Source organism: Mycotypha africana, assembly GCF_025528875.1.
Source record: "Mycotypha africana strain NRRL 2978 chromosome Unknown BDF20scaffold_7, whole genome shotgun sequence".
Taxonomy (NCBI): domain Eukaryota; kingdom Fungi; phylum Mucoromycota; class Mucoromycetes; order Mucorales; family Mycotyphaceae; genus Mycotypha; species Mycotypha africana.
Genome location: NW_026515731.1, coordinates 686,636 through 712,326, shown reverse-complemented (window position 1 = coordinate 712,326; position 25,691 = coordinate 686,636). Strand labels below are relative to the sequence as shown.

Here is a 25,691-nt window from a genome sequence, read left to right as displayed (position 1 = left end):
GTTAATAGAGTTTTTATTGTTCTCAGAATGCAAAGATCAATTTGAAGGCGGGTAGCAATGTAGGCAATAATGAATTGGCACCATCGCCCTTTAACATTGTTGGGAGGACAGTATCGAATGCAGCAAGTCGATCTTGAGACAGAAAAAAAAAAAGGGTATTCTTCATGAGACGCCCACCCAGAAAACTTAAATTCTTCATGTAGAACAATCTATTGATAAATGCAATTACTGAACTGACGATCATGATGGACAGGTAGTATATCATGTATAATTGTTATAAACTTTCTTTGTTTTTGAATTGTGATACGAAACTTCAAAATTCAATATGTGCTACACCTCTCCAAAGCGGTAGAAGCCCTAACCTTTGAATCCCTGAAAACATATAAAAGGAAGCCGAATTTTTCGGTTTAGTTCAATCAATCAAGTCCAGATAACAAAAGCATTCTTCTCTTCTAGTAGAGCTTCTCTTTTCCTCTCTTAATCTTACCTATCGCAAAGCATCTTTCCTTATTCCAAGGTTCTCTTTTTCTCTCGAAAATGCCACCAGATAGACCCGCCAAGCCTGCTCTTCCTAGACCTTATCCTGCCCCTGTCAAGCGTTAATATCAAGCCATTTCACTGCTTTCGTTTTTACAAGCAAAAGCTTCTTCTGGTATTTTTTGTCTTCTACCGTAACTCAATGCTTTTTTGAATTGTGTATCAATTTGAAAGCATTCAGCAAAAGGTCGATCTCCTCAATTGGAAAATTTATAGCAACATTCAACAACATATTGATTTCATTGATAACATTTTCATCCATACAAAAGACTCTCTCTTCATGATCGACGAGTCATAATTTCTAAAATTTCACAATTTGATAATTTCTATAATATTTACATTACTCATTATTCATCCATACCACAACACACCTGATAAAATCATTCTTATTTTTTTGATTGAATTAAAAAGATAAACAAAGATTTTTCGTAATTGCAATATCGTTTTCTTTTTCCTCGTTGACTAACTAGAGTAAAATGTTAGCTGCTGCTAATTCAAAGACTTTCACCTTAAGCAATTACATTTCGATTTACATTATAACAGATTATATTTTATTACGCTCAACTAAAATACCACGAGTATGAGATTGCAATACATACTGAAGCTGCTGCTGCTGTGCAGCATTACCATATACATTGTTACTTTTGTTCTGTCATTGAATTGTGTGTTCAGCACTCTTTTACTCTTTACCGATATTTTAATGAGAAGCATCCCCAGAAACCTGGAGAACCATGTTTGGGAAAATCACCTTGTTTTAATAATGACGCTGCGCGCATGATCTGATGTTTTCTACGCTCGGTGGATGCATTAGGCCCTCCTTGTCAGTAACCACAAAGCTTATTGCTATATAAGAAAAAAACTGTAGCTTGCGCTGTTTACATGATCAATCTCACCAAAATCAGCACCACTTCATATTCGAAAACCGATACACCAAATGAAAAATGTTGTTACATAATAGGTCAGGAATGAATGCTGTTACGCGCTGATAATGGCCGAGGATAGAGACAATCTATTGCGGTTACATATAACTCTCAATTCACCATAACCGCTTTTTGTCCGGATCGTTCTCGTTCTCTGGAACAGGCAGTGTTCTTTATAGCAGCAATTATCGCAACATTTGAAGAAGGCGTCAATAAGAATTCTTGATCCTACTTATTGGATTATTCGTTACGTTTCTATCAATTTTCAGGCTTTAAAGAATACAAATCAATCTCATGCGATCTATATTAAAATAATGTCTTTTCGAATGCAATAATTGTGTTTTCTTCGAGAACCAGCATAATGAGGGTAGAGGATTTATTCACGTAAATTGAAACAGTATCTTTCGTCGAAACTCGAACGTTCGTTTAAAAGGAAGCAATCTGATTAAACAATTGTTATGGCTCGAATTTAAGAATTAGCTTGTGTCCATTATAATATTTTTTTGAATAAAGGAAAAAATTTTAAAAAAAAATGGTCATCTGTATCTAATATATGCTACAGTCAATGAAGCATCTATATACATTGTTAGTGATTTATGCACTCCACAAAATAAATTAATATTAGAGTATCATCGAAAAAGGAAATGCTTGAGTATGTGGAAGAATTACAATATTAGAGATTAAATATTATGCTAAGTGTAGGGGTAGCTCTTGTGCAAATAGTCATGTTGATTAACAATGGCTGTCAGCTTGCACACAACTGTAGATATTACGGCACCAGTCACTTTGTAAAACCTCACTTGCCGTAATACGCTTTTCTGGATTTGGATCCAATATACGATACATGACCTTTTTAGCATGGATATCGATTCCTTCAAAATGATAACAGCCAGCATCTCTTGCCTTTCTACGTATCGTCTCTCTTGCCTTTACTACATCCGCTTCCCTCTTGGCTCGCTCAGCTAGTCTATCTTGCTCTGATAATGTCTTTTCTAACTTTCGTCTCATGGAGTGCTCGCGTCTTGCATTTTCTCTCTCCTCATCAAGTAACTGTCTGAATTTCAAATATTTGTCATACGCCTCGTCCTCTCCGCTTTTAGCTACTTGCCATAAGTGCGTCGATTTTCTCATAGCCATATAGATGATACCGCAGCTCCAAACATCCACTAGTCGCGCATCGTAAGATTTTTTCGTAAACTCTTCAGGTGCAATATAAGGTTCTGATCCGACTAAACCACGTACAAGATGTATTTTATTACAATCATTGTCATCATCATCACTTTCTTCATCATCGTCATCGTCGTTGTCTTCTTCTTTTTCTGTTCTTTCTTTACTACTACTACGGCTACGATTTTGCAGCAGCTTCTTAGACTTCTTCTTCTGCTTTTGTTTTTCATCGTTATCCTCATCCTCATCGCATTGCATTTTGGTACCTTTAAAACAAGCTGCTGACCCAAAATCAGATATTTTTAGACATCCAGTCGTTGTTAGAAGAAGATTTTCAGGCTTCAAATCTCGGTGAGCTACACCCATTTCATGCAAATAACAAACACCGCACATTAACTGTTTAAAAAAGCAATTGGCTTCATTCACATCCAGTCCATCCGGTGAGTCGTACAAGACATCGAACAAATCACCGCCTCCACTATATTCCATGACTTGACCATAAATAGGTGATGTCTCATGCATAGGTAAGAGATCAAATGTTTTGATGATGTTAATATGTTGCATAGACGATGAAATGTAGAATTCTGCAATAAGGCGATTGATGTATCCTTTCGAACTCTCAGACGTTTTTTTCCGTAATTCCTAAAACAGCAAAAGTTGAATATGGCGTATGCATGTGCGACGACTTTTTGTTTTGATTTTTGTTCTTACCTTCACTGCGTACAAATGTTCCACTTTATTTTCATCAATTCTATGTAATACTCTCACAACACCCGAAGCACCTTTACCAATTGTTTCCTGGCAACTACCCCACTTTTCCTGTAGCGTCCTATTCTCGGTCCTCTTTAGTTTTGCGTTCAGTGTAGCGCGTTCTTTCTTTATTTCATCTATGGATATCTTTCTTTCTGCCCATTGTTGGGTAAAACGAAGAGACTGTTTCGCCAACCCCGAGACTAACCCATTTATAGAGGCAGCAAGTCGATTTGGGGCAGGCAACATTAAGTGATGTCTGTGTGTACCATCCTCCAACAGCTGGAATCGGCGTTGCTGTTGTGAATGGCATGAATGCTGATGGTCAATGGATCCCTTGCGAGACGATAATCCTGGTTTTTTCTTTGAAGATCCTGAGCGGTTCAAAGAGGAGGTTGGTGAGACTTTCATCGTTGCTGCGCTTTTTGATGGTGTATTCGTATTGTTATTATTAGCAGCAGCAGAAACAAAATTCATTGATTGATTAGGGGAAACATTTGAAGAGGAATTGGGTATATTAGAAAGATCTTCTTTAGACGCATCATGATGATTATTAGGCATAATAGAATCCAATACACTACGGAGGCTGCTACGCCGACTATGTGTGAATTTACTGCTATCCTTTGCTGGTTCTGCTGTGGATTCTGCTACGAGACTTTGGCAATTGTGTTCAGCTGGTGTAGGCGCGGTCTTTCTGATCGGTGTGCTTTTGGACATAACTGCTTCTTTTCTTGCATGATGAGCACCCTTTTCTTTATTGAATAAAGATTGAAAAAACCCCATGATCGATGTATTATAAGTAAAATCGTAACGCAAAAGAAGAACAAAAGAATAATCTTTCTGAAAACAGAAAAAAAAAAGGAAGAATGGAAACTGATCAATGGATGACTTTTTTTTTCGATTTGATTTCTAATTTGATTTCCATCTCCGAAAGGGAACGTTGAAGTAGGGTTGCAAATTTGTATAAGTGCAATCTCATTGTTTAATAAGAAACATGATAAAATCGTACGGTTCAGAGACTCAATCGCCGTAACAATTTTGTAAAATAAACAAATGTCACGCCTGTGAGGATTTTTGAGTATTTATAAAAACTCTAAAAGGCAAAGGACCGTTAGAATAAATTAGCCGTTATAGGAAATCAGTCATATGAATTTCAAATGAGTAATGTGCAGTGCTTCCAAAAAGTACAGTAAATGCCACAGCCAATCAAAATCAATGACACTGATCGATCACCTTATTAAGCTTCAGGACTTTTCATAAAGCATGAATGTGTAATAACTTGCACATCTATATAATAGCAACATGCTAAAATAGGCTATAATAGCTTGAATTGGATGTTGGAATTACTAATTTGTTGGGAAGACATTAATGAATAAAAATTAAACAATTAATTTGGCGTACAAGAGTTTAGGCATAAAAGCCTCTTGTAATGGATGTGATGCGTGAAAGTCAACATAGGAATGTATACGTTGTAAAACATGGTCTATTGAAATTTGTGCATTAAATAATGAAGGATTTATTTATCGGTTGATAAGTAGCAGGTGGCACAGTAGTTCTAGATGCTTGTGCGATTTCAAATGTGGTAGCAGCTGTGTTGTTCATTGTTGCTGGAACTGGTTGATTGATACTGTATCTTTTCTTTTGCTCCTGAACAGAATACTGACGACCCAATCTTTTTCTAAGTTTACTACAATGAATACAGGTTGCCATTAATAGAACGATTGGTAAATACACAAATATAGTTTCCAAAACAATCCAAATTAGTGTAGGCAATCTATACGAAGCAAAACAATATAACCAATTCAGAATTACTAGGCCACCAGTGAAGATGGATAATAGAGCAGGTACTGTCCGTAGATAGAAGAGGTCAGAAGCTTTTTGTCGAATATAGCTGTGATTTGAATGGTGGATTGAATAGAGATAAAATAGCATCGTTGCTGTATTAAAAGTTGACGACAAAAACATCATGGTAACAAAGACAGAGGCATAGATGCGTTGCTGTCTTGAGCTTTCTATAACGAACTGAATAAGAAAAGATATACTTGCAAAGAGAATGTACGCGATAAAGCTCATCAAAAGCACCCAATAGATTTTTAGTCTGCGAACATTGGTTATGTTTGTAGCAGCTGTTAGATGGCGTACATATGTCAGTTGTGCTTCCACGATACCAGAAAACAATAGCGTGGATATGATAGGTAAAGTATGAAACACTAAGCTTTTGCTGGACCAGTAGTGTTGTTGCAGATGTGTTGATATTGGTGCTGTATATACTTGGTTGAGGCTGTCATCAACATTCAGTTGATAAAATAAGCTGATGATGATGATGATGCCAAAGATCACGAACGGTATCAAATGAAGTTTGTCTCGGCAACGCCATATTAAAATGGCAGTGAAAAAGAAGAGCAGAGCCATATAGAAAATCCAAACAATTTCTTGCGCGTTCAACATCTCGGTGTATAAAGAACCGCAGATAGAGGAAGATAAGGAAAAAGATAAACTTCGTTCCTTGATCTATCGAATTCAGACCAATTATATATGGATACTTTGCGGCCCAAGCCCACCGCTTTTGTTGCTTGTTTTGTTGGCATTTCTATTTTTAGACATCTGTTACTGTGATGAGAAAAATTATGTACGTTTATTGTGTAGATTCATTCTAAGGCTAGAGAATAGACCACGACAAGATATTATGTAAATGATGAAAGAGGAAAAGAGATGGAAGGGTCATGAAATTAATTAGTGAATTTACAAACGCTCGATAACGATGGCAGAAGCACCACCACCACCGTTACAAATACCAGCAGCACCATATTTGGCATCCTTGTGTCTTAAAACAGAGGTTAAAGTAGCAATAATTCTAGCACCGGAACAGCCCAAAGGATGGCCCATAGCAACAGCACCACCCCAAACATTGACCTTATCCTTATCCAAGTTCAAAATCTTAGTGTTGGCACAAGCCACAACAGAGAAAGCTTCGTTAATTTCATAGTAATCGATATCTTCAGCCTTCAAACCAGCGTGCTTGATAGCTTTGGGTATAGCGAGAGCGGGCGAGGTAGTGAAGCGAGCAGGAGCTTGAGCAGCGTCACCCCAACCCTTAATCTTGGCCAACAAGGGCAAGTTGTACTTTTCAGCAGCTTCTTTGGAGCAAAGAACAATAGCAGCAGCACCATCACTCAAAGGAGAGGAATTGGGTGCAGTGACAGTACCTTCCTTACCGGCAAAAGCGGGACGAACGGCACGTAACTTTTCTTCGTTCAATTTGGCAGTTTCGTCATCTACTTCAACGACACGATCAGGCTTACCACGACCACCAGAAACGGTGATAGGAACGATTTCATCCTTGTAGTAACCAGCAGCATGAGCAGCTTGAGCACGCTTATAAGATTCAATAGCGAAATCATCTTGTTGTTCACGGCTGATGTCATATTCCTTAGCACATTCTTCAGCAGCTACACCCATCAAATATTCATTATAAACATCAAACAAACCATCCTTTACAACACCATCAACGACTTCAGTGTTGCCATAAACAGAACCGAAACGTTGCTTGGGAAGGTAGTAGGGTGTGTTGGTCATTGATTCCATACCACCTGCAACAACAACATCTGCGTTACCGAGCATGATAGATTGTGCACCTAAAATGACAGCTATAAATTGATGTTTCCCCACCAAAAAGTGAATAGTTTAACGTTAACATTGGAGCTCTGTATTCCTTTAACGATCCTTTTGTTGGGCGTTTCAATACTGTACCTTTCATACCAGAAGCACAAACCTTGTTAACAGTAGTAGCGATGGTAGTGTCCTTAAGACCAGCGCCAAGAGCAGCAACACGAGCAGGGTTTTGGCCAAGGTTAGCAGGCAAAACACAACCGAAGAAGACTTCTTCAACAGCTTCGACAGGAACGTTTGATTTCTTGACAGCAGCTGTAGAGCAACAAGTAGAAATAATCCACACAATGTCAGACTTCCTCTAAGAGAAATACACGACGAAATCAATAGCAAGGAATTACCTTCAATAGCAATAGAACCGAGCTTGGTAGCTTGGAGAGAGGCTAAAGAACCGTTGAAACCACCCAAAGGTGTACGGCTAACAGCAGAAATATAAACGTCTATGAAAAAAAAAAGTTCATGAAGCGGTTAACATTCAACTCCAATGTGTTGCTCTCTTTCTCCTCCTGCCACTTTATGTGATACATACCACGAGCAGACATTGTATGGTTAATGGAAAAGAAGAAAGAAAAAAAAGGTACGGTTTGAAAGGAGGAGGGGAGGAAGAAAACAAATGAAAAAAGAAAGTAAAAAAAGGTAGCTGTGCAAAAAAACTGGACGTGTTCTTTTCATTATGTTTGACAATCTGCTTCTAGGCCAATCAAGAGGATGGTTCGACAAAAAAAAATTTAGATTCCTGTCTAAAAAAATACACTTGGTGCCTTTTGTCAATTGACCTCCGTATTCGGATTTACAAAAAAGAAAAATGCAGTGTTATGTCCCCCCAAAACTCTTTCTTATGCCCATTACTGCTTTGCTTAGTCCCCTCCAAGTTGAACTTGGCTTTTTCTGCATGCAGTGGCATAGTACATATCGGACCAAGTGTTACAAACGAAAATACCTGTTGATCATCAAATGTCTATCTTGTTGTTATGATTCAACTGTCATCCTTATGCGAGTGTTTTGTTATGAGTAGCAAGTTAGTTGAATTGTTGAGTGACAAAAAAAGGGAGAAACCAACAAATGTCTGCATCCACATCACATACAATTCTCGATACATGATGAAAGACCTATGATTTATTTAGGTTCATGCTATGTAGTAGCTCAGGAGATAAACGTAAGGGTTCTGCTAGTCTCTCCGCTTTTACTTGTAAAAGAAAACTTTTACCTTGCACAAAAGTGTCTTTGATCCATTGTACTTTTTCTGCGTTAATGCCTATGGGCGTCTGTGTACCTCTCGATTTCATCGTTGTGTCAAGGTTTTCTTTATTTTATTTTATTTTTTTCTTGTACGAAGTGCATAGAGTAAAACGATAAGAAGAGATAATCTTATATTAAGTAAGCGTCGTTGACGATTTAAAAGAGTCCATGGATCTCAAAAATCGTCGTGTTGCTATATAGCAGCGCACTGATAGTAGTACGTCCAAAACCGTCTACGATAAGGCTACAACTTGCGAGTACTCGTCACTGACCATTGTAATTCGACGCTAGCCATACGTCGTCAACTTTTTATGATATGCAAGCGAAAGTCAATTTGAAAAAGAGTGAAAATGATTCTTCGCACTCTTGGAGAAAGGAATTCGGTAGTTGATAAAAGCATTGCTATCGCCCACTAAGCCTGGATTTCTTTCCTACTGCATCAATTTGAAGAAGAGCTGACTTTCAATTTCACTTTGGTTGTTCAGGCAACCAAATACTCCCTTTTTCTGTCCTTTTTTTCCTTTTACAACTGAAACACACAGTATTATGGCTAAACAAGACAATACCTTTCTATACGATAAAGACGAAAAAGTGCTATGCTATCATGGACCATTTATATATGAAGCAAAGGTAAACCACTTACAGTTTCTGAAAGCAACGCAGCTTTTAAACATCTAATCCGTAGAGTATTATAGATCTTGAAAAAAGAAAGACGATTGGACGAGACCGAAGGTCAAGAAGTGAATCAGTATTTTGTTCATTATAAAGGCTGGAAGCAAACGTAAAATGAATTGGAGTAGATCGTTTTTTCTGTTGTATGCGCGCGAATTAATCGAATCGTGTATTTGCTCGACTATAGTTGGGATGAATGGATCACTGAAGATCGAGTTTTAAAGTATACAGAAGCGAATTTACAGAAACAACGACAGTTGAAAGAATCAACAACAAAAAGAAAGCCTTCGAGAGCATCTTCTTCAACGATACCTTCGATACATGATATGGGCGAGTCAAGGAGTAGGAAGAGAAACAGGGATTCTAGTCAAGACAAGATAAAGCTGGTAAACGCGCACACTTACGTGAAGCGTTACTTTATTATGAAATTGTTATTAAGATGACAAAATGTGGTCAATTGATAGGAAGAAGAGTCAAAGAGACCTGAGTTCAAAGTGACTATGCCGGAATCATTGAAGGGCTTACTGGTAGACGATTGGGAGAATATTACAAAAAATAAGCAGGTAAACAGCGCAAAAACAAGCTCCAGAGTTTATTGTTATACTTTTCAAGCAAGATTATTCAATTAATTCTTATCTTCAGATATTGCGAATACCTAGAAGTATTACTGTGGATAAGATATTAGAAGAGTACAAAGAGGCATATCAAGTGTAAATTTCAAAGTTATACCAGTCATCGTTTATGTGATACCACTGACATATCAAACTTATTTAGGAAGGATGAGATACTCGATGAATTTATTTCTGGTCTACGCCTTTACTTTAACAAGACTTTAGGTGTATCTTTGCTATATCGTTACGAGCGAAAACAATACGAAGAGGTATGCAAAAACCGACGCATCGAACCCAGTACAGTATATGGTGCGGAACACCTCCTTCGACTTTTTGTAGAAATACCCAATCTGTTAGGGGAGACGAATATGGACGTTGAAACAATTATTGAACTGATTGCAAAGTTTGAAGAATTTCTAAGGTAATGAACGTACAATGACGGCTAAAGAGTGCGCCATGTTCTAAGACCATGATGTCGATTCCGAATAGGTTCATTAAACTTCATGAGAAGGAGTACTTTGCTAATGATTACCAAAGCACATCAGCAGAGTAAAGGCCTCGACCTCAACTTTATGTATAGAAATCAACAATACCTGCACTAAAGCTAGGAGCGTTTGTATATACTTTACACCTAGCAGCGACTATTTACAACTATCTACAATATTGAATCTCTTTTAATAAAAGCCATCGTGATTTACTCTCGTTGATACTTTGATAGGTATTGTAGAAATGGCTGGTACCTGGTTTGGGCCTGCGAGCATTTCAAACTCCTTGTTGATTCTTCACCAACTCTGCTCGTTCCACTTGGCGTTTATAATATTGTTTGACCAATTTAAGTAGTATCAATAAGGCAATAATGCAATGTAAAGCCATTGTTTTAGATCACTTCATTGAAGAGTAGTATGGCTAAACCGAAAGGAAAAGGGAGCAATAAAAATGTTGGCATCCATATTGTTGTTGCTGGTTTTGAAGGGCACATGACTGAGGAGATTTTTAGCATTTTTAACTGCATGAAATTGAGTTTGAATTAGTCGATTCAGCTGGCTGATAGAACAGAAAAGTCTTTCCTTTCATTTAACTTTCCTGTCCCCACACACCCTTCCCCCACACGTCTTTCTCTCACCATTTTATTGAGTTTTTTGAAGGCCTTTGTTTATGTGCTCAAATGAGTTCATGGAATGAAAGAACACCCTTATTATCAAGCATAGTCGATCGCCATTCGGGAACACCTCTACAAAGGAAAACCCGAAAGCAAATCTACCTTTATGTGTTTGGCTTCTTATTCATCCTGATAAGCCTTGTCTATACCATTCGCAATACATTGCCAACCCCCCTTTCTGATGTTGAAGCAAGCAAATACAACAGTTTCCCGGGCATCCACTCTTATAACGAATATTTGTCTCATTTCAATACACCTCATTCTGCGAATCAACGTGGCAATGAGGAAATGAAGGAGTGGATTATACAGTTAGCGCGCGAGTTTAAAGTGGAAGCAAGTAAGCGTGGTATACCTATGGAAATAATTGAAGAAGACCCAACCGATCTAGTTTCCAAAAGGAATAAGTTTACATCAGGTATATATAGTTTTCAGAGAGAAACGAGCTGTATTGGAATTTGAGAGGAGACAGAAAAAAGAACTCACAGGAAATGTTATATCATTCTAAAGATGAATACTGGTTAGTAGAGTCGAGAAATATTATTATTCGCTTGACAGGAGCTTCCAATACGACAGAAGAATCGTATCTGATAAATGCACATTACGGTAAGCTTAGTATTTTTTGCAAGTGTCTGCAAGCAAAAGAAAGAAAAACGAAAATCGTCTTACACACCTTTATCTGTTAGATAGCGTATCCACAAGTCATGGTGTGACAGACAACGGAATGGGCACAGCCGTTGCTCTCGAGCTTCTTCGGTACTTTGTTCATCATCCTCCCAAACATACGGTGATCTTTTTATTCAACAATTTTGAAGAGGGAGGTTTAATAGGCGCCGATGCCTTTGTTCACCATCCGTGGTTTTCCAGCATCAAGCTTTTCGTCAATTTGGAGGGAACAGGTGCGGGCGGACGAGCCTTATTGTTCAGAAGTAGCAGTTTGGCTGCTGTACAAGGTTTAGCGAAATCCAAGGCCCGTTTTGTCCATGCATCCCCATTAGGCAACGACCTGCTGCAAGCCAAGCTTCTAAAGAGTGATACCGATTACACAACGTTTGCAAAGCATGGTGTTCCGGGATTGGATTTTGCATTTTATTATCCTCGCTCCCACTACCATACGCAACGAGACGATCTGGCGCATACGACGCCCCATTCTTTGCAACACATGGGTCAGATGGCATTAGCCACCGTATTGAGTATCGACAGCAGCTCGACCCTACTTCCCCAATCCGGAGAGCCTGAACACATCATCTATTACGATATTCTGGGTCGCTTCATGCTGGCCTACAGTTTCTTCACCTGTCAGCTGCTGAACATCCTTGCCTTGACGGTGGTTCCTGTGGGTCTTTGTGTAGGGTTCTGGTGGTCGCATAAAACTTCCGTGTCGGATGCGCAGGAATTGAAAAAGCTCTTGAAACGCCAACTGCGGAGTGTCGCTCAAGGCTTTTTGGCGACGGTGGTGGCTGTCCTCTTTATGATTGTCTTGACGGCTCTTTCCGCTTGGGTGATGCTAATGATCAACCCATCATCTACGTATGGAAGTAGCAACAGCGTCGTTCTTTATTTGGCAGGCGCTGCCTTTTTGGGCCTGCTCATTTCGCAATGGGTGTTGCTTCATTGGGTCCCGTCCGTTCCGTTGAGCCTGACAAGAATGGAAGTAGGGTTTTACGGTCTCACGGCATTTTGGTGGGTATTGCTTGCTCTGGCTACCTATTTGGGATGTAAGAAAGTGGCGGCTATCTACTTTGCCATTTATTTCTTTATCAGTAGCGTCCTAGCCACACTTGTATTGGAAAATACGGATCCTGTGGATGCGGATGCTGAAGATGAACAGGAGGAAAGTGAGGTGATCGTGACCCTCGTAGGGAGAAAGGTCAGTCGGTTCTGGTCGATTGCGTTTGTGATCCAAACGCTGATGCCAGTTATCTTGATGTCTGAATTTTTGTTCCTCACCATGGATTCTATGCGTCATACCACTGCTGATGGAACACCTGAATCAACCCGTATGTAATTATTATTTATTTATTGTTGGGGGGCGCGGTGATGGGTTGCAGGGTAGGGTCAAGAGCTAACGCACGGGTTCCTTTCTTTTTACTATTTACCAGTGTATGCTTTATTTGCTGTTCCGATCATGTTGATTGTTCTGCATTTATTGCCTTGGGTTCATGCAGCCGGCGAAATTCAAAAGACAACGTTCTGTTGCAGCGCTGTATTCATCCTCCTCTTTTTGGGCTGTGCTCTTTCACAACCCTTCAATGGTGGATCTTCTCCTAACCGTATTGTGTTTAACCAAGAATACAACACGACCGACTCGTTAGCCACTGTGGCCTTAATTACGGGATCTTCGTTCGGTGTGCTCGAAAGAACGCTGAAAGACGTGTTGCCTCCGTCAGAGCTCGATACGCTGACTTGCGAGCCCTACATGACTTACCAAACCCGATGCACGTATCAAACCGAACTGGCACCTATGTATGCTCGGGATGAGGCGCAGGAAGTGTCTCAACTGGAATGGACCACTTTGTGTGATGTAGAGCGGTGTCGTGTCAATATCACATCGCGCGTGGAGCATAGTCTGATATGCCAACTGCAATTCACAAACACAGACATTCGTGGATTAGAGGCGTGGGTGAATGGACGTTCGATTGAAAAGAAAGACGCAAATGAGACAATGCATGCCATCACTGTTTATAGTAAGAAGCAACAAAGTACACTCCATTGGGATCTCGCGTTTGATGCGAATCAAGTCGCGGGTCAAGCGCAGTTCAGTTGTGTGTATGATGATTGGGTTCAAGGTGAACTGCCTGCCTTTACTAGGTTGAAAAACAGTCTGCCCTACGATGCTTTACTTACTATTAAAGGTGGAGTTGGGCTTGCTAAAGTACACTACCTTCCACTTATCCCATTAAATTAACTTGTTCAAATAAAACAGGGAGCTGATGTGTGCCTCCCCCTCCTTTTTTTTATTTTTTTATTTTTTTTATTACCCATCTCTTCCTATACTATTTAATGATATTGACAGCTTAACATCTCATCTCTTTTGTTAATTCTTTGCTCTATCCAATAATTCTTGTTTCCATAATGATTGCATAGGTTGTAATGCCTTTCCTGGTTCCTCTCTTAAATAGTACAATTTCGCTCTTCTGAATTTCTCTTCGTTGGGTCGAGGCAATACTTTAATACTCTTTAATAAAGGTGAATAAAGCTGGAATCGTTGTTCTACACCGACACGCATCACCATATTTCTTAGTGTGAAATGAGTGTTGATGCCCTTTCGACGAATGGCAATGCAGACGCCCATAAAACTTTGCGAGGCTGTTTCTCCAGGTCTGTTGTATGTTTCAACAAGCACAATAGCACCAGGTCGAATACCGTTTTTGTTGGTACGGCTAAACAGATCTTTACGTCCGTCTGTGTTGGCTGCTTCTGTAAGCTGTTGGTCGACATGTCGCATCACATCAATTTTAGGTAACTTTTTTGCTGCTGTATTTGCTGTTGTTGTTGTTGTTGTTGTTGTTGATGTTGTCGCCGTTGTAGCTGCTGTGGCATAATGAACTAAGGTGTGTATGAAAAGGCTATTAGCTTTCCTGTACATGGTGGCTGTTGGTCTCCTTGCTTCAAGGGAGGGAGAGCCTGCCTGCAGTTCGCCCTTTTATTTGGGTATGTTGGGGACTCAAATAACTTACATTTTGTGTTTATCACTGGGCGAATTGTTTTTGTTGACAACCTTGAAACAACAGTTTTCAATGCATTCATCGTGTAATATATAGGATTCCTGAAATTCTGGGGTAATATAAGCAGAAGAAACGAAGAACCACACCATCCTTAGGGAAATGAGGGGGGTCTGAAAAATACCAAGTCACAGCAAAAAGGTACAGATCGATTCAGGCTTGGGTTTGTTCGGTCCGAATCTTGGGTGGCCCATCCTCAGAGGGTCGGGAAGCGGAAAAGTGAAATGAAATCACGAAGGCTTCAAGGCGATGTTAACAGAGGGGTAAAAGTACACACAACTGTACTTTAAAATACGAGTGACTGAGGCCTCGAAAGAACAGATAGGAATGGTCTAGGTTTTGATTTTATGGTTCATGGTTTTTCTTTTACTTATGAAGAGCAAGTACGTCTTTATTCAAGCTCGTTTTTTAAACTGTTTTCAATGGGAAGGCACAACATTCCGCTATTCACGAGATGGGAAGTTGCTTCGTAGAGACAGCTTACAGCACTCATTTTTGTGGCATGCTAAATAAATATAGACAGTATAAGGCGGCGGATAATCGATATACAACGACACAAGGCATATACAGCTACGTTTCGTTTATCTGATTTTGTCTTGGCTCTTTTTCCCTCACCGCTCCCTTCCTCCTTATCCATTGTTATCATCCTGTTATCGTTAAAGAAAGGCTAATACAAAAACGTAAATGATTGCCTATTATCCTACAGTTTTTTACGCGTTCAAGAACAGCTTTCTAATGGTTGCGTCATAGTGCATGATAACGGAAATGAAAAAAGAAAAGATATCTGCCGATCAAATCGATCCCATACAAGGTTGCTGTTGTCATGCACAGAAAGTGATTAGGTCTATCTTTGTCATCTCGATGCAGAGCAAAATAGATGAAGCCTATTTAACGGCCGTATTATGTGATGCTTTGGTAATCATTAAGCTTATGATTAGTCAAAAAGATATCTGTTGGTCGTTTTTTACCAATCACTGACTCATCTTGAAGCCGTATTATAACCACCTCTATTGTCTATCGCGCAACAGCACCCTACTTTTTTTTTTTTTTTGTCGATAGATTTTCTTTCAAACAAATGACTTACTAGATGCCCGACAACAGCAGCACCTTGGGATAGCAAATAAGAATAGACGAGGATTAGAATAGAGATCTGCAAATCAAGAAACCAAAAGATATTTTTTTTGGGCAACTTTCATCGGTCATCGTTTCTCGCGTTAAGTTGTAAGCGAATCAAAACGTAAAAAAAAAAAATCAATAAAAGCTCCCCGCATACGGACTGGAATGACCTGCAAATGTTTGTCTAACAAACTTCCAAAAAAGGGAAGCGCGGAGAGGGTAAATCTTTTCAGTTTGACATACAATAGCCAGCTACCAAACGAAAACAAACAAACTAACTAACAAACAAACAAATGAGCCATCATCCGTTTCTATGCGTTTCCTTGCCATTGTAACAAGATAATTTGACCGCATATCAACATGATCACAAAGGTTCTTTATTCAAGTATTTAAAGAATACATCGATCGAGTGCTGGACGATATTCTGTATGTGTTCAACAGGAACATCCTCGCTATCTTCCATAAGCGGAATATTAGCAGGAGTCTGGTCACGCACCAACAGACTTTCAGAGCTGCAATCAGAGGATGAATATTTATTGGGAATCAGAGAGTAAAATCGATAGTTTTGTGATGTCACTTTTCCAAAGCATAGGGGTGAACGACTACTGTGTCGCGCTCAAATTTTTGTATCTTTTGCATAAAAAAAGTCGTGATGACAACCCAATGTCTAAAGAATTTGCTTATTCTGATACTGCAAAGAAGAGTGCTTGGAACATTTGCGATGCTTTTGATGCGTTTAAAAAAGCTTATCCAAATTTGACTCTTCCGCAGCAACATGTGTCAAAATTTCACGAACGATTAAGAAAAGAAGACAGAACAAGGTAGTGAAGTCATGGCTCTCAAATTGGAAATCCTTTCACAAGCAAGTAAACAAAAACCAAAACGGTGCCAGCCAGTATGTTGTATTTGCTTAATTGAAATTGATCATTGTTAGAAGTCGATGAACTTAAGTGTCTTTATTATTCTTCAAATGAAGAGGAGTCATTATTTTTACTCTGTAAGAATGGGAATGATATTATTCGAGGACGCGTATGCTAGTCACTAATTTCAGGTTCAGATGCTTATTGGGTGATTATTATATTTAGGCCTGTATTTCATTATATGTTGTACGTAACCTGTATTAGATGCAATATAGATAGACCGTGGTAGAGTGTATTCTCTACCTGGCTGTACGTACTCAAGTAGTGTAGTTGTTATCTCACCCAACACGTCACAGTACCTCCCATTCTTCTAGTGTCAATAGAGACATGAAAGAATCGACAAATTATGGCTTTTCTTTTGGAAATGTCAACAACTTTTATGATGCTTTCACAAAAAGAGAGAGTTGGAGGATCATGAAGTTGAAAACCCTCCTGCGAAGAGAAACAATAGGTGAATGAAGAAAGCAATAATATATCAGTTATCTATCTAATCCATCATTTTTTAAAACAGTGCAATTCCGTCTACTGAATCCCTTACGCATGTTACTGAAGAAATTATTCACAGCAATGAGCACTACCAAACTGATGGCTGTGTTCCAACTCTCATGGATGGTGTCCGTATCGAGTTGGTGCTTTTGGAGGTGTCTGGTCCATTCAAACATGACGATGAAAGCAGATTTGTAAAGGATCATGTAAAGGCCGGTTATGGATGAATCGCAATGCTGAATGAAATGGCCTACACTTACAAGTTTGCTTCATTTGATGTATTCACCTCTGTTCATATCTTTTTCTTACACGCCAAGAAAAACAAGTTGCAATTTTGGAGCTTTGAGATGCCTTCTCCTGGTCTTTACGGGTTGACTGTGCGTCTTGTGAGCTACCAATAGAGTCTCTTTGTATTGAAATGTGGAATTTGCCGAACCATGCTACAGCGCACAGTTAACGCCATCGCTAACTTGAGGCAATCGCACATTGTAAATCAAAGAGCCTATAGTCGTTCCCATAGGGAGTTCCCTGACTTGAGGCCTACCCTCCTCACTGATAGCTTGAGAATCAATCCAGACATAAAGCTTGATGTGAAATACATACCTTCTTTTGATGAACTGATTATTAACAGCTCACTTTTCTGATGCTTTACCAGTCAGCCATATACCTTTTAAATAAAAATTGAATAATATACTCCTTGTCCTTCCTTTGATTACAATTTCATTCACTTATATACCGTTATATGTTCCTCTTTTCTCGCCTAACTCCAATCCTATCGAGATATTTGGAATGAGTTGAAGAACCGAGTCAGAAGAGGTGGTTTGACAGATACAGAAACACTTTTTCAAGAGTAATGGAAGGTAGAGAGGATGTTCCTGTTGAACACATACAAATTTCGTCCAGCGCTCGATGGATGTATTCTTTAAATACTTGAATAAAGAACCTTTGTGATCATGTTGATATGTAGATCAATTGATCTTGTTACAAATGGCGAATAAGGGGTTCAAGCAAAAAACGAACTTTTTAAAAGAAAACCGACCTTTGAGAAAATGAAAGGCGCCCTTTGGGTAACAGAAAACCCGCCCTTCAGAAATTTTAAGGTCGCCCTCTGCATCCTACCTTTGATGTAGGAAGGGCTGTATTCAGCGTTTATTCCATGGGCAAAATGCTACCTTTTTTGTTACCTCATCTTTTCGTACTTTTTTTTTTTTTTTTTTTTCCTAAGAAAAAGGAAGGTTTGGGATTCGTGAATTGAACTTTATGTATTGTTCTCATTAGTTTTTGCACCCCGTTCATCCTACTCTAAGGAAGAGAAACGGTGACGTACACTCTTTTTGATCACTTTTTAAATTAATTTTGAACAGATAATTAAGAAACATAGACATAACCGTAATGCATGTGCATGTTATGCAATAAAAGATGATTCAGATCAAAAGAAGTAGGGCGTGTCGATATGATTTCAAGTCCAGTCATGGTTAAGCTCAGTAAAGAAGAAATGGAAGTGCGCCACACTTTTGGACTGCGGGCTAGCCGTTCAAAAAAAAAAAAAAAAAAAAAAAAAAAAAAAAAAGATGTACGTCCGCAAGCAATTCCTGATTTTGACTGAGTAGATAACAAAAAAGGCAGTCATATATTCATTTTTTTTTTTTTTTTCTGAGAAAATAGAGATCACCTGTCACCTTTGAAGTTGAATGCGTCTTATCTGGCCCCGTCCGTCGCGTATGAGCGTAAATGGATTCGATTCTCTTTTCCTTAAAAGTATACTTTTACTTCTCTGTCATTTATTCCACCCCTTGATCATTGGACAAAAGAAATCACCTTGCCCATGCCCCAGTGATCAGATACCACGGAGCCACCTTATGCCTGTGTCTCTCTCTCTCTCTATGAAGGATGAAAGTAGAAAATTGGGTTTTTCTTTTCGTCGCTTTCCAGCACGTCATATGAAATGTTATCATTCTTTCATAATGACAGTTAGAAAAAAGCTTAAATGATCGAGTCAAACAAAAGAGAAGCAAAAGGGGAAGGTCCGAACTACTGGATAATATGCAAAGTTATTTTTAAAACATTTTATTAATGCAGCCAAAAAAGAAGGAGGGATGCGCGCTGATGCATAATTTGATCGTATTTCTTTTTTCTCCGTTATTGGATAAACATGAAAATAAAAAAATCACACGCAAAAGAGATACATGCGCTACAAAATGGACCCGAGACAAAAAAAAAAGAAAGGATAAGCTTTCCCCTCCCTTTTTACCTTTGGGTTCTTCTGCAAAAAAAAAAACGAAGGGGTCATTTTTCTCTGTTCGTTTTTCAAAAATGCCCGAACCTTGGGTTCTACCGAAGAGGCATGGAGATCGAAAAAAAACCCAGGTAAAATACACGAATCCCCACCCCCCTTCGATTCAATGACCGCCATGGGCACGGTCCCTCTTTTTATTTGTCAGCCATCGCATGAGCATGTCCCATCTTTGGATCCACTGCACCACACATGATCACAGACTTCTTTTGACTGGTATTTTTCAAATGCAGTTGAGAAGAAAAAAAAAAAAAAAAAATAGTATTGTTTCATTGAAGCACTTGGATCCCCTCTTTCCAAAAAGTCTAGGAATCGTCGTTATGCGCCGCTAAAAAGAAAAAAGAAGAACGTGGATCATAATGACACGCAACTGTTTTAGGGCCTCTTTTTTTTTTTCTCTCGAAAGCTTAGCAACAGACAACATTTTTTAGGGTGTGGAAAAAAGAAAAAGAAAAAGCAAATAATTTATTTTTACATGTGGTATTCAAACAAAGAAACGAAAACAAATAATTAGACAGAATAACAAAATGCAGAAAGGAAGGAACAATAATAATAATAATAATAATAATAATAATGAGGATGAGGATGAAAAAAATAAAAAGAATGAGTTGCTAATAGATTAAGAAAGATAAATAAATGACATGTCTGTTGGATCCTCCTGTGTTGCTGATGCTGTGGTAGTAGGAGCAGGGAAACAACTTGTAGGAGGAGGATGAATATGAGTGGTAGGAGTATTCAACTGTGAAGAGTAAGGTGTCATTGTAGTCTGTTGTTGGGCTGGATGAGTATCAACAGCAGCAGCAGCAGCAGCAGGGAAAGTGGCCGTTGTACGAGAGGCGGTATCGTCAAAATAATAATGAAAGACAGGGGGTAAAGGACTTGCTCTCATTAAAGGATGGTCCTTGAAAGAAACCATCACGGAGCCTTGTTGTTGCTGAACGTCAGCAGGAGGCAACAACACGACCATGGAGGTCGCATTGACACAAAGGGTCGTGGCTGGACGATTACCAAACATCAGCGTTAACCCAGGATGAAAGTTCTCACCCAGGAGCGTGATTTCAATACCACCGGAAGAAGGACCATGAGAAGGTACAATGCGATCCAGAGTAGGAATGGTGGATGTGGATGGAAGCGGAGGCGTGGTCGTGTTCAATTGTGAGGGTAATGTAAAGGGAGAGAAGGGAGAAAGAGAGGGTGCGGGTGCGGGTGCTGGTTGAGAAGAGACCGTCCTATCGTAAGGTGTGGTTGGAAGTGAATAATAGCTGGGTGGTAAGGCGAATGACGGTTGCGGTGGTTGTGGTTGGTATACATCAGGTTGGACGGTAAGTAAAGAGGGAGAACACGTATCGGCTGGCATCGTGTGTTCATTTAAACGACGGAACTTTTGACGCGGTGGTTGTAGCAAAAGGTCGCCGTCGTCGAAAAATCCATGTCCTTGCAAGACGACAGGTGGTTGCGAGATGAAAGGGTTTAAGCTGGTAGACATAAGACCCGATGTCATGGCCATAGCAGCAGCAGCAGCAGCAGCATCAGCAGCAGCAGCAGCAACATCAGCAGAAGAGGTAGGCGTGGTGGAAGTAGTAGGTGTGACAGAATAAATGCTGCTATTGCTGCTACTGTCTGTGGTGCTATGGTGGTAAGGACTGGTTTGACTTGCCAACATCATGGATTGCCAGCTAGCGGCTGTGGTAGGTGTACGAGGAGATAAACTTGCGTGCGGCGTATTCAAAAGGGCATCCTCTTCGTTCAAAGGGGTAAGTGAAAAGTGGCCGAGAACGGAAGGTGTGGCTAAATTGTGATAGCTGGCAGGGGAGGTGGAGGCTGAAGGAAGGGTCGTTGTCGTTGTGAAAGAAGGGGAAGCTTGATGAGGAGGAAGCTGTGCCAACTCTTCGGAATCGCTTCCGTAGAGAATACGACTACTTTGACTTGCAGATGAAACAGAAGGAGGGGTGGTCAATGCGTCAAAGGCCACCTGAGAAGCGGCGGCGGCTGCAGCTGCTGTGCTGGTGATGGGTGATGGTGGGGTCGTGGATGCGGTAAGGCCACTGGAGGATTCATCCTCAGCCTCGGTGGATGAGACATGGGCCGTTCTGCGTCTCTTTCTTGATGCTGTTGGCGTCATGCAAGTACGGGCTGTAGGTTGTTTTGAACTTTTATGGTCATCGGTAATCATGATAGGAGGAGATTCACCCGTGGCGACGACGTTGCCTTTATCATTCTTCATGACAAAGCGGACACTGAAAAAAAAAAATATAAAAAAAAAAAGAAGTTAAATCGTTGGCCAAAAAAAAAAAAAAAAAAAAAACCAAAACAATGGAATCATTGTTGACTTACCGAAAACCGATGCGCTCATTATGGTGGCGACAATAACAAGTAATACGCGTAGGAAGGACAGCATCACCTGTACTAAAGTTGACCAAGGGTTCTGTATTGAATAACAAGATACGTTTGCGATCACGTTCAAAGGCTTCATCGGCAACACCAGCAGCACTCAAACCAAGATGGGCAGCATTCAACTTGGCGTCTTTCTTTCTTTCGGCACGTTTGCGTTCTCTGCGAACACAGCCTTGACACATTTTGATTTTTTTGTTTTCATCGCTTTCACAGACCACTCTTGCTTCTAAAGCCAACACCTTGGATTCATCAGAGACCATAGCAGCAGCACTACCATCTAATAGCTTTTGTTGCTGAGACTTTCTTAGTTTAGAGCGAGCCAACATCTTTTCTGGAATACGGACATAGGACCAATAGGGTACTTTGGCACCGTCCTTGGTGGTAAGTGAGATGGTTAGCTTGATTTGTGTTTCAACACGCGATTTAGCGCCATGGCTAGGAATACCATCGACTCGAATGTGAAGGCCTTGATCATAACTAACACCCCATCAAAGAAAACAAGTTAGCTGGCGGTGTTGACTCACAGAGAGAAGAAAAAAAAAGAAAAGATGATCTTACTCTAATGGATGTGTGCTGCATGTTTCTGATCTATTATTTTGAAGAGTAGTACTGACATGGTTACTGTTCAACTGATATAAGGGTCTATTGTGTCATTCGTAGAATAAAAAAAAGGAAATGAGTGAGAAACATGGACATTCTCGAACAAACGGACTTTGAATCATTGGATGGTCCATGCGGAACCCTATCCGTCCGTTTGGAAATCTGTGTGTCCTGAAGAGGGGAAATGACATCTTACGATTGACAGAAAGGACGATTATTGTCCTCGGATTTTATTTGTTGAGGTGAGATAGACATGATAGGTGTGCTGTTATTCATGAATGCTGATGTAGTGTCTGAGCAAGACGGTTTATTGAACAAAGGATCTGTGTTGGTATCGAATTGAGATAGATAGTATTGTGTGGTACTAGCAGCTGCCATATTTGGTGTTGAATGTATAGTTTATAAGTTTTTGAGAAATGGCAAATGAAGAAAAGCAACCTAGAAAATGCAGCAAAAAGGATGGTATAGAAATATATATAATATTGAATGCGTTAACAAAAGGAAACAAAGAAAGAAAAAGATAAAATAAAAAAAAAATAAAAGAATGGTGGAGTTGATGATTGGAGGGAAAAAAAAGAAAGAAGAAAAAGGAAAGAAAAATGAGCTTTTCTTTTATATTTAATAGAAAAAAGAAAAAAGGCAGAACTTTTGCCGGGGAAAGATAAGCGTGTTATGCTTTACGTGCGGTGTGGGTTAAGTGTGTGTATTATGTACACGATACTATTGCGCTTTCAATCTCTCTTTCAAACATGTCAAAAACCGTGGCGGGGGCAAAAAAAAAAAAAAAATGAATCAGAAGAAAAAAAAAAAAAAAAAAAAAAAAAAGGAATTGAGATCCAGCAGCCGCGCTTCGTGGGTTTTACTTTTAACCACACGATCAAAAATGGCTGGAATTTAATAAAAACAAGGGATTTGAAAAGAGAGTCAGCCACACAGAAACCTGGTTCGTGTGGTGCGGATGTGTAACTTTTTTTTTTTTTTTTTCACCTAAGCGCACATACCACACACAGACGCACGGGTCACACGAACATACACACACACATACACACACACTGAATGTATATGCACGTCAAAAAAACCACGGTCTTGGTTTTTTATTATTTTTATACATGGCTACAGATGAACAAAGGTCAGGGTAATATCAAACGGATGTAGTACGTGTTATTCTTTTATAGCTCTCTCTATAGCTTGCTTTTTCATTACATAATGAAAAGCACTGACTAAACAGCAAGAGAAGAAATTGCAAATCTGGAAATGAAAAAAAACCCCAACTTTTTTAGGTAATAAATATTCAAAAAACATTTAATGCAGTTTGCTGCTTTACGTAAAGATCAAAAAAAGTAAATTAAACTTTGCAGCTTTGATATAGAGTTTATTGACGCTTCTGATCAATGCTTTGGTTTAAATTATTTTTTTTATTTTATATTTTTTTCAAAGGGCTATGATATGAACAAAAGCATTTTGTTTGTTTTTTTTGAAAGGAGAGCAGAAAAAGAAAAAAAAAAAATGAAAAAAGTGATCTACCGAGGCACATCATTTTTGACAACGCTTTCTTTTTTTTTTTTTTTGACATTTACAGTCTTTTTTTCAAGGTTACTCAATATACAGCAAAAAGATGAAAAGTCACTTTTGACCGTCTTTATTCTCCATGTAAAAAAGACATCTTTCTGCATCCTCTTTATTGGCAAACTACTTTATTTATTTCAAGATGGACCACATTTTGACCACATTTCACCTACATAACAGATAGGGGACAAGCAACGTTCTCCCGCTCTGAATGCCAAAAAAATGTTGAATGTTTCAGTGGGATTTAAATCATGATTTGATATTCTCCATTTAGACAAGTCTAAACTCTTTTTTTTCAACCGTGTGTGTATTGTGTGTAACTCGATCTTTCTCTGTAAAAGGAGATGCATCTATTTATCCCAATGTAAAAATATTTCAACCATTTCATTCTGTTTTACATCATGTCAGCGCGTCAATTCTCTCTTTCTCCACCTATGTCAGTAGAACGCAAATGCCTTTTTTTAGATACAGCTTATCATTTTTACACTCTAAAAATACAAAAGGCGTAGAATCAGCTTTTTCATATGAAACCTTTTTTTTTTTTTTTTTTTTTCCTTCTTCATTCCTGTCTTTCTGAATGATATTCCATAAAGAGTGACATTGGATGGTAGATCATAAAAGAAAGTTTAATAAAATTAGAAACATCCGTAAGTGATTTTACAGTTTATAACCCATGTTTTTCTGATCAAAAATGAACAAGCCATCACGGTTTCCTTTTCTTTTCATTTTTCAACTTAAAAAAGCGCATTGGCCATTTTTTTACACCAAGTGGGATAAACGCTTCCATTATTGGCTTTGTTTAAAAGACAAGCAGGAAAAGGGGTTGTTTGCAAATCACAAAAAAAAAAAAAAAACCTTGAAAAGGCGTGGTCGTGGTGTTTTAATTTTTTTGAGATGATTGATCTAAAACTCCTTTGTTTCTTTGAAATTGGACTTGAGGTACGCCACTTTTTTCAGTTTTGTTTGTTTTAAAAAAGAAAAACTTGAGCAATCATATCATGTTGCTTGCCACCTTGCACTGCCACATTTTCGTTTCAACCAATAGGATTGTCGGGCCAATGGAAACGGTTCCCTCGGTCGCCGCGCTTCCTTTAAAGGATGGTTACACGAACAAGAAGAAGGAAGGGATCGAACGATAATCGAACGATCGTTTTGAAATTACGTGTATGTGCTTCTAAGATGACGGAATCTCTACAAAAAGGCTCAACATTGTGTCTCTGAATGAACAAAATGGAAGAAGGTTGTCACTAGACGATATTTGAACAACAAGCAGTTGCAAATGAACAGAAACATGAAAAAAAAAATTAAAAAAAAATAAAAAGTGCTACGTTATTGCACACCAAAAATTTTTTTATTTTCAATTGTTTGTTTGTCATTGCTTTTCCAGGAAGCGATAAAAAATATCCCGCGGCTGCTCTAGAAACAATGGAACTGCTCGTCCATTTTTTTTTTCGTTGATACTCAAAAGGGCCCTTCACGATGAAATATACAATTTCTAAATTGAGAAAGTCAAGTCGAAAAGGAACCTATGCTGTCATGAAAGACTCTATAGGATGCCATACTATGTAGATAGCAACAAGGCCTTGTTAAAGCAAATTCAAAAAAAGATAAACCGACCCAGTTTTTTCAGCCTCCTTTGAAATGGGATGACAAATTCTAGCCACTGCAACAAATCCAATCTACGACACACTAGTGTTTTGTTTGACAAATACCAAATTCCTTCAGCTTTCGAATTGTGGCTGATTTGATGTGCTTGCTGCGCATGCAGGAGGACGAACTGTAGAAATCAAAAAGTTGCGTTTCCATTTCTTTTTCATGATGCAGGATCAGAAACGAAAAAACTGTCTTGACGGACCATCTTGTTTAACAC

At 39.1% G+C, this 25,691-nt stretch overlaps 8 protein-coding genes across 8 annotated transcripts; 3 read left to right on the top strand and 5 right to left on the bottom strand.

The window, feature by feature from the left end:
- Positions 1-2,189: 2,189 nt before the first annotated feature.
- BDF20DRAFT_822829 (kinase-like domain-containing protein) lies at positions 2,190-3,623 on the bottom strand (the record flags this gene model as incomplete). The annotated part of the gene is made up of 3 exons (XM_053077745.1): positions 2,190-2,767; positions 2,891-3,266; positions 3,336-3,623. The coding sequence occupies 3 exons, from the start codon at positions 3,621-3,623 to the stop codon at positions 2,190-2,192; spliced, it is 1,242 nt and encodes a 413-aa protein (XP_052934780.1).
- Positions 3,624-4,874: 1,251 nt separating this feature from the next.
- On the bottom strand, positions 4,875-5,822 carry BDF20DRAFT_914250 (uncharacterized protein; the record flags this gene model as incomplete). The annotated part of the gene is made up of 1 exon (XM_053084162.1): positions 4,875-5,822. One exon carries the CDS (start codon positions 5,820-5,822, stop codon positions 4,875-4,877), a length of 948 nt encoding a protein of 315 aa, XP_052934779.1.
- Positions 5,823-5,969: 147 nt separating this feature from the next.
- BDF20DRAFT_597723 (Thiolase, N-terminal domain-containing protein) lies at positions 5,970-7,700 on the bottom strand. Its single transcript, XM_053075838.1, has 4 exons — positions 7,573-7,700; positions 7,385-7,483; positions 7,125-7,310; positions 5,970-7,021 (listed from the first exon to the last, which is right to left on the bottom strand). The coding sequence occupies exons 1-4, from the start codon at positions 7,583-7,585 to the stop codon at positions 6,117-6,119; spliced, it is 1,203 nt and encodes a 400-aa protein (XP_052934778.1). The 5' UTR covers positions 7,586-7,700; the 3' UTR covers positions 5,970-6,116.
- Positions 7,701-8,828: 1,128 nt separating this feature from the next.
- On the top strand, positions 8,829-9,990 carry BDF20DRAFT_821935 (chromatin modification-related protein EAF3; the record flags this gene model as incomplete). Its single annotated transcript, XM_053077654.1, has 6 exons — positions 8,829-8,912; positions 8,978-9,063; positions 9,142-9,340; positions 9,419-9,517; positions 9,597-9,643; positions 9,678-9,990. 6 exons carry the CDS (start codon positions 8,829-8,831, stop codon positions 9,988-9,990), a joined length of 828 nt encoding a protein of 275 aa, XP_052934777.1.
- A 740-nt stretch (positions 9,991-10,730) lies between these two features.
- BDF20DRAFT_836713 (uncharacterized protein) lies at positions 10,731-13,629 on the top strand (the record flags this gene model as incomplete). Its single annotated transcript, XM_053078978.1, has 4 exons — positions 10,731-11,139; positions 11,232-11,327; positions 11,408-12,721; positions 12,824-13,629. 4 exons carry the CDS (start codon positions 10,731-10,733, stop codon positions 13,627-13,629), a joined length of 2,625 nt encoding a protein of 874 aa, XP_052934776.1.
- A 47-nt stretch (positions 13,630-13,676) lies between these two features.
- Positions 13,677-14,421, bottom strand: BDF20DRAFT_877795 (50S ribosomal protein L19). The gene is made up of 2 exons (XM_053081467.1): positions 14,402-14,421; positions 13,677-14,270 (listed from the first exon to the last, which is right to left on the bottom strand). Exon 2 carries the CDS (start codon positions 14,167-14,169, stop codon positions 13,759-13,761), a length of 411 nt encoding a protein of 136 aa, XP_052934775.1. The 5' UTR covers positions 14,170-14,270; positions 14,402-14,421; the 3' UTR covers positions 13,677-13,758.
- A 2,774-nt stretch (positions 14,422-17,195) lies between these two features.
- On the top strand, positions 17,196-17,369 carry BDF20DRAFT_822205 (uncharacterized protein; the record flags this gene model as incomplete). The annotated part of the gene is made up of 1 exon (XM_053077669.1): positions 17,196-17,369. A coding segment is annotated over one exon (174 nt), but the record flags the coding sequence as incomplete, so codon positions are not given.
- A 2,511-nt stretch (positions 17,370-19,880) lies between these two features.
- Positions 19,881-22,633, bottom strand: BDF20DRAFT_914244 (uncharacterized protein; the record flags this gene model as incomplete). Its single annotated transcript, XM_053084161.1, has 4 exons — positions 19,881-21,498; positions 21,596-22,132; positions 22,214-22,297; positions 22,452-22,633. 4 exons carry the CDS (start codon positions 22,631-22,633, stop codon positions 19,881-19,883), a joined length of 2,421 nt encoding a protein of 806 aa, XP_052934773.1.
- Between the last annotated feature and the right edge of the window lie 3,058 nt (positions 22,634-25,691).

Excerpts from the sequence above, each read along its gene's own strand:
- BDF20DRAFT_597723 (XM_053075838.1), bottom strand. Across the intron at positions 7,311-7,384 it reads CGGTTCTATTGCTATTGAAG|GTTGCTCTACAGCTGCTGTC; the intron begins GTAATTCCTTGC and ends TTATTTCTACTT. Across the intron at positions 7,022-7,124 it reads TTGTGCTTCTGGTATGAAAG|CTGTCATTTTAGGTGCACAA; the intron begins GTACAGTATTGA and ends ATCAATTTATAG.
- BDF20DRAFT_877795 (XM_053081467.1), bottom strand. The coding sequence starts at position 14,169 with ATGCGACATGTCGACCAACAGCTTACAGAAGCAGCCAACACAGACGGA.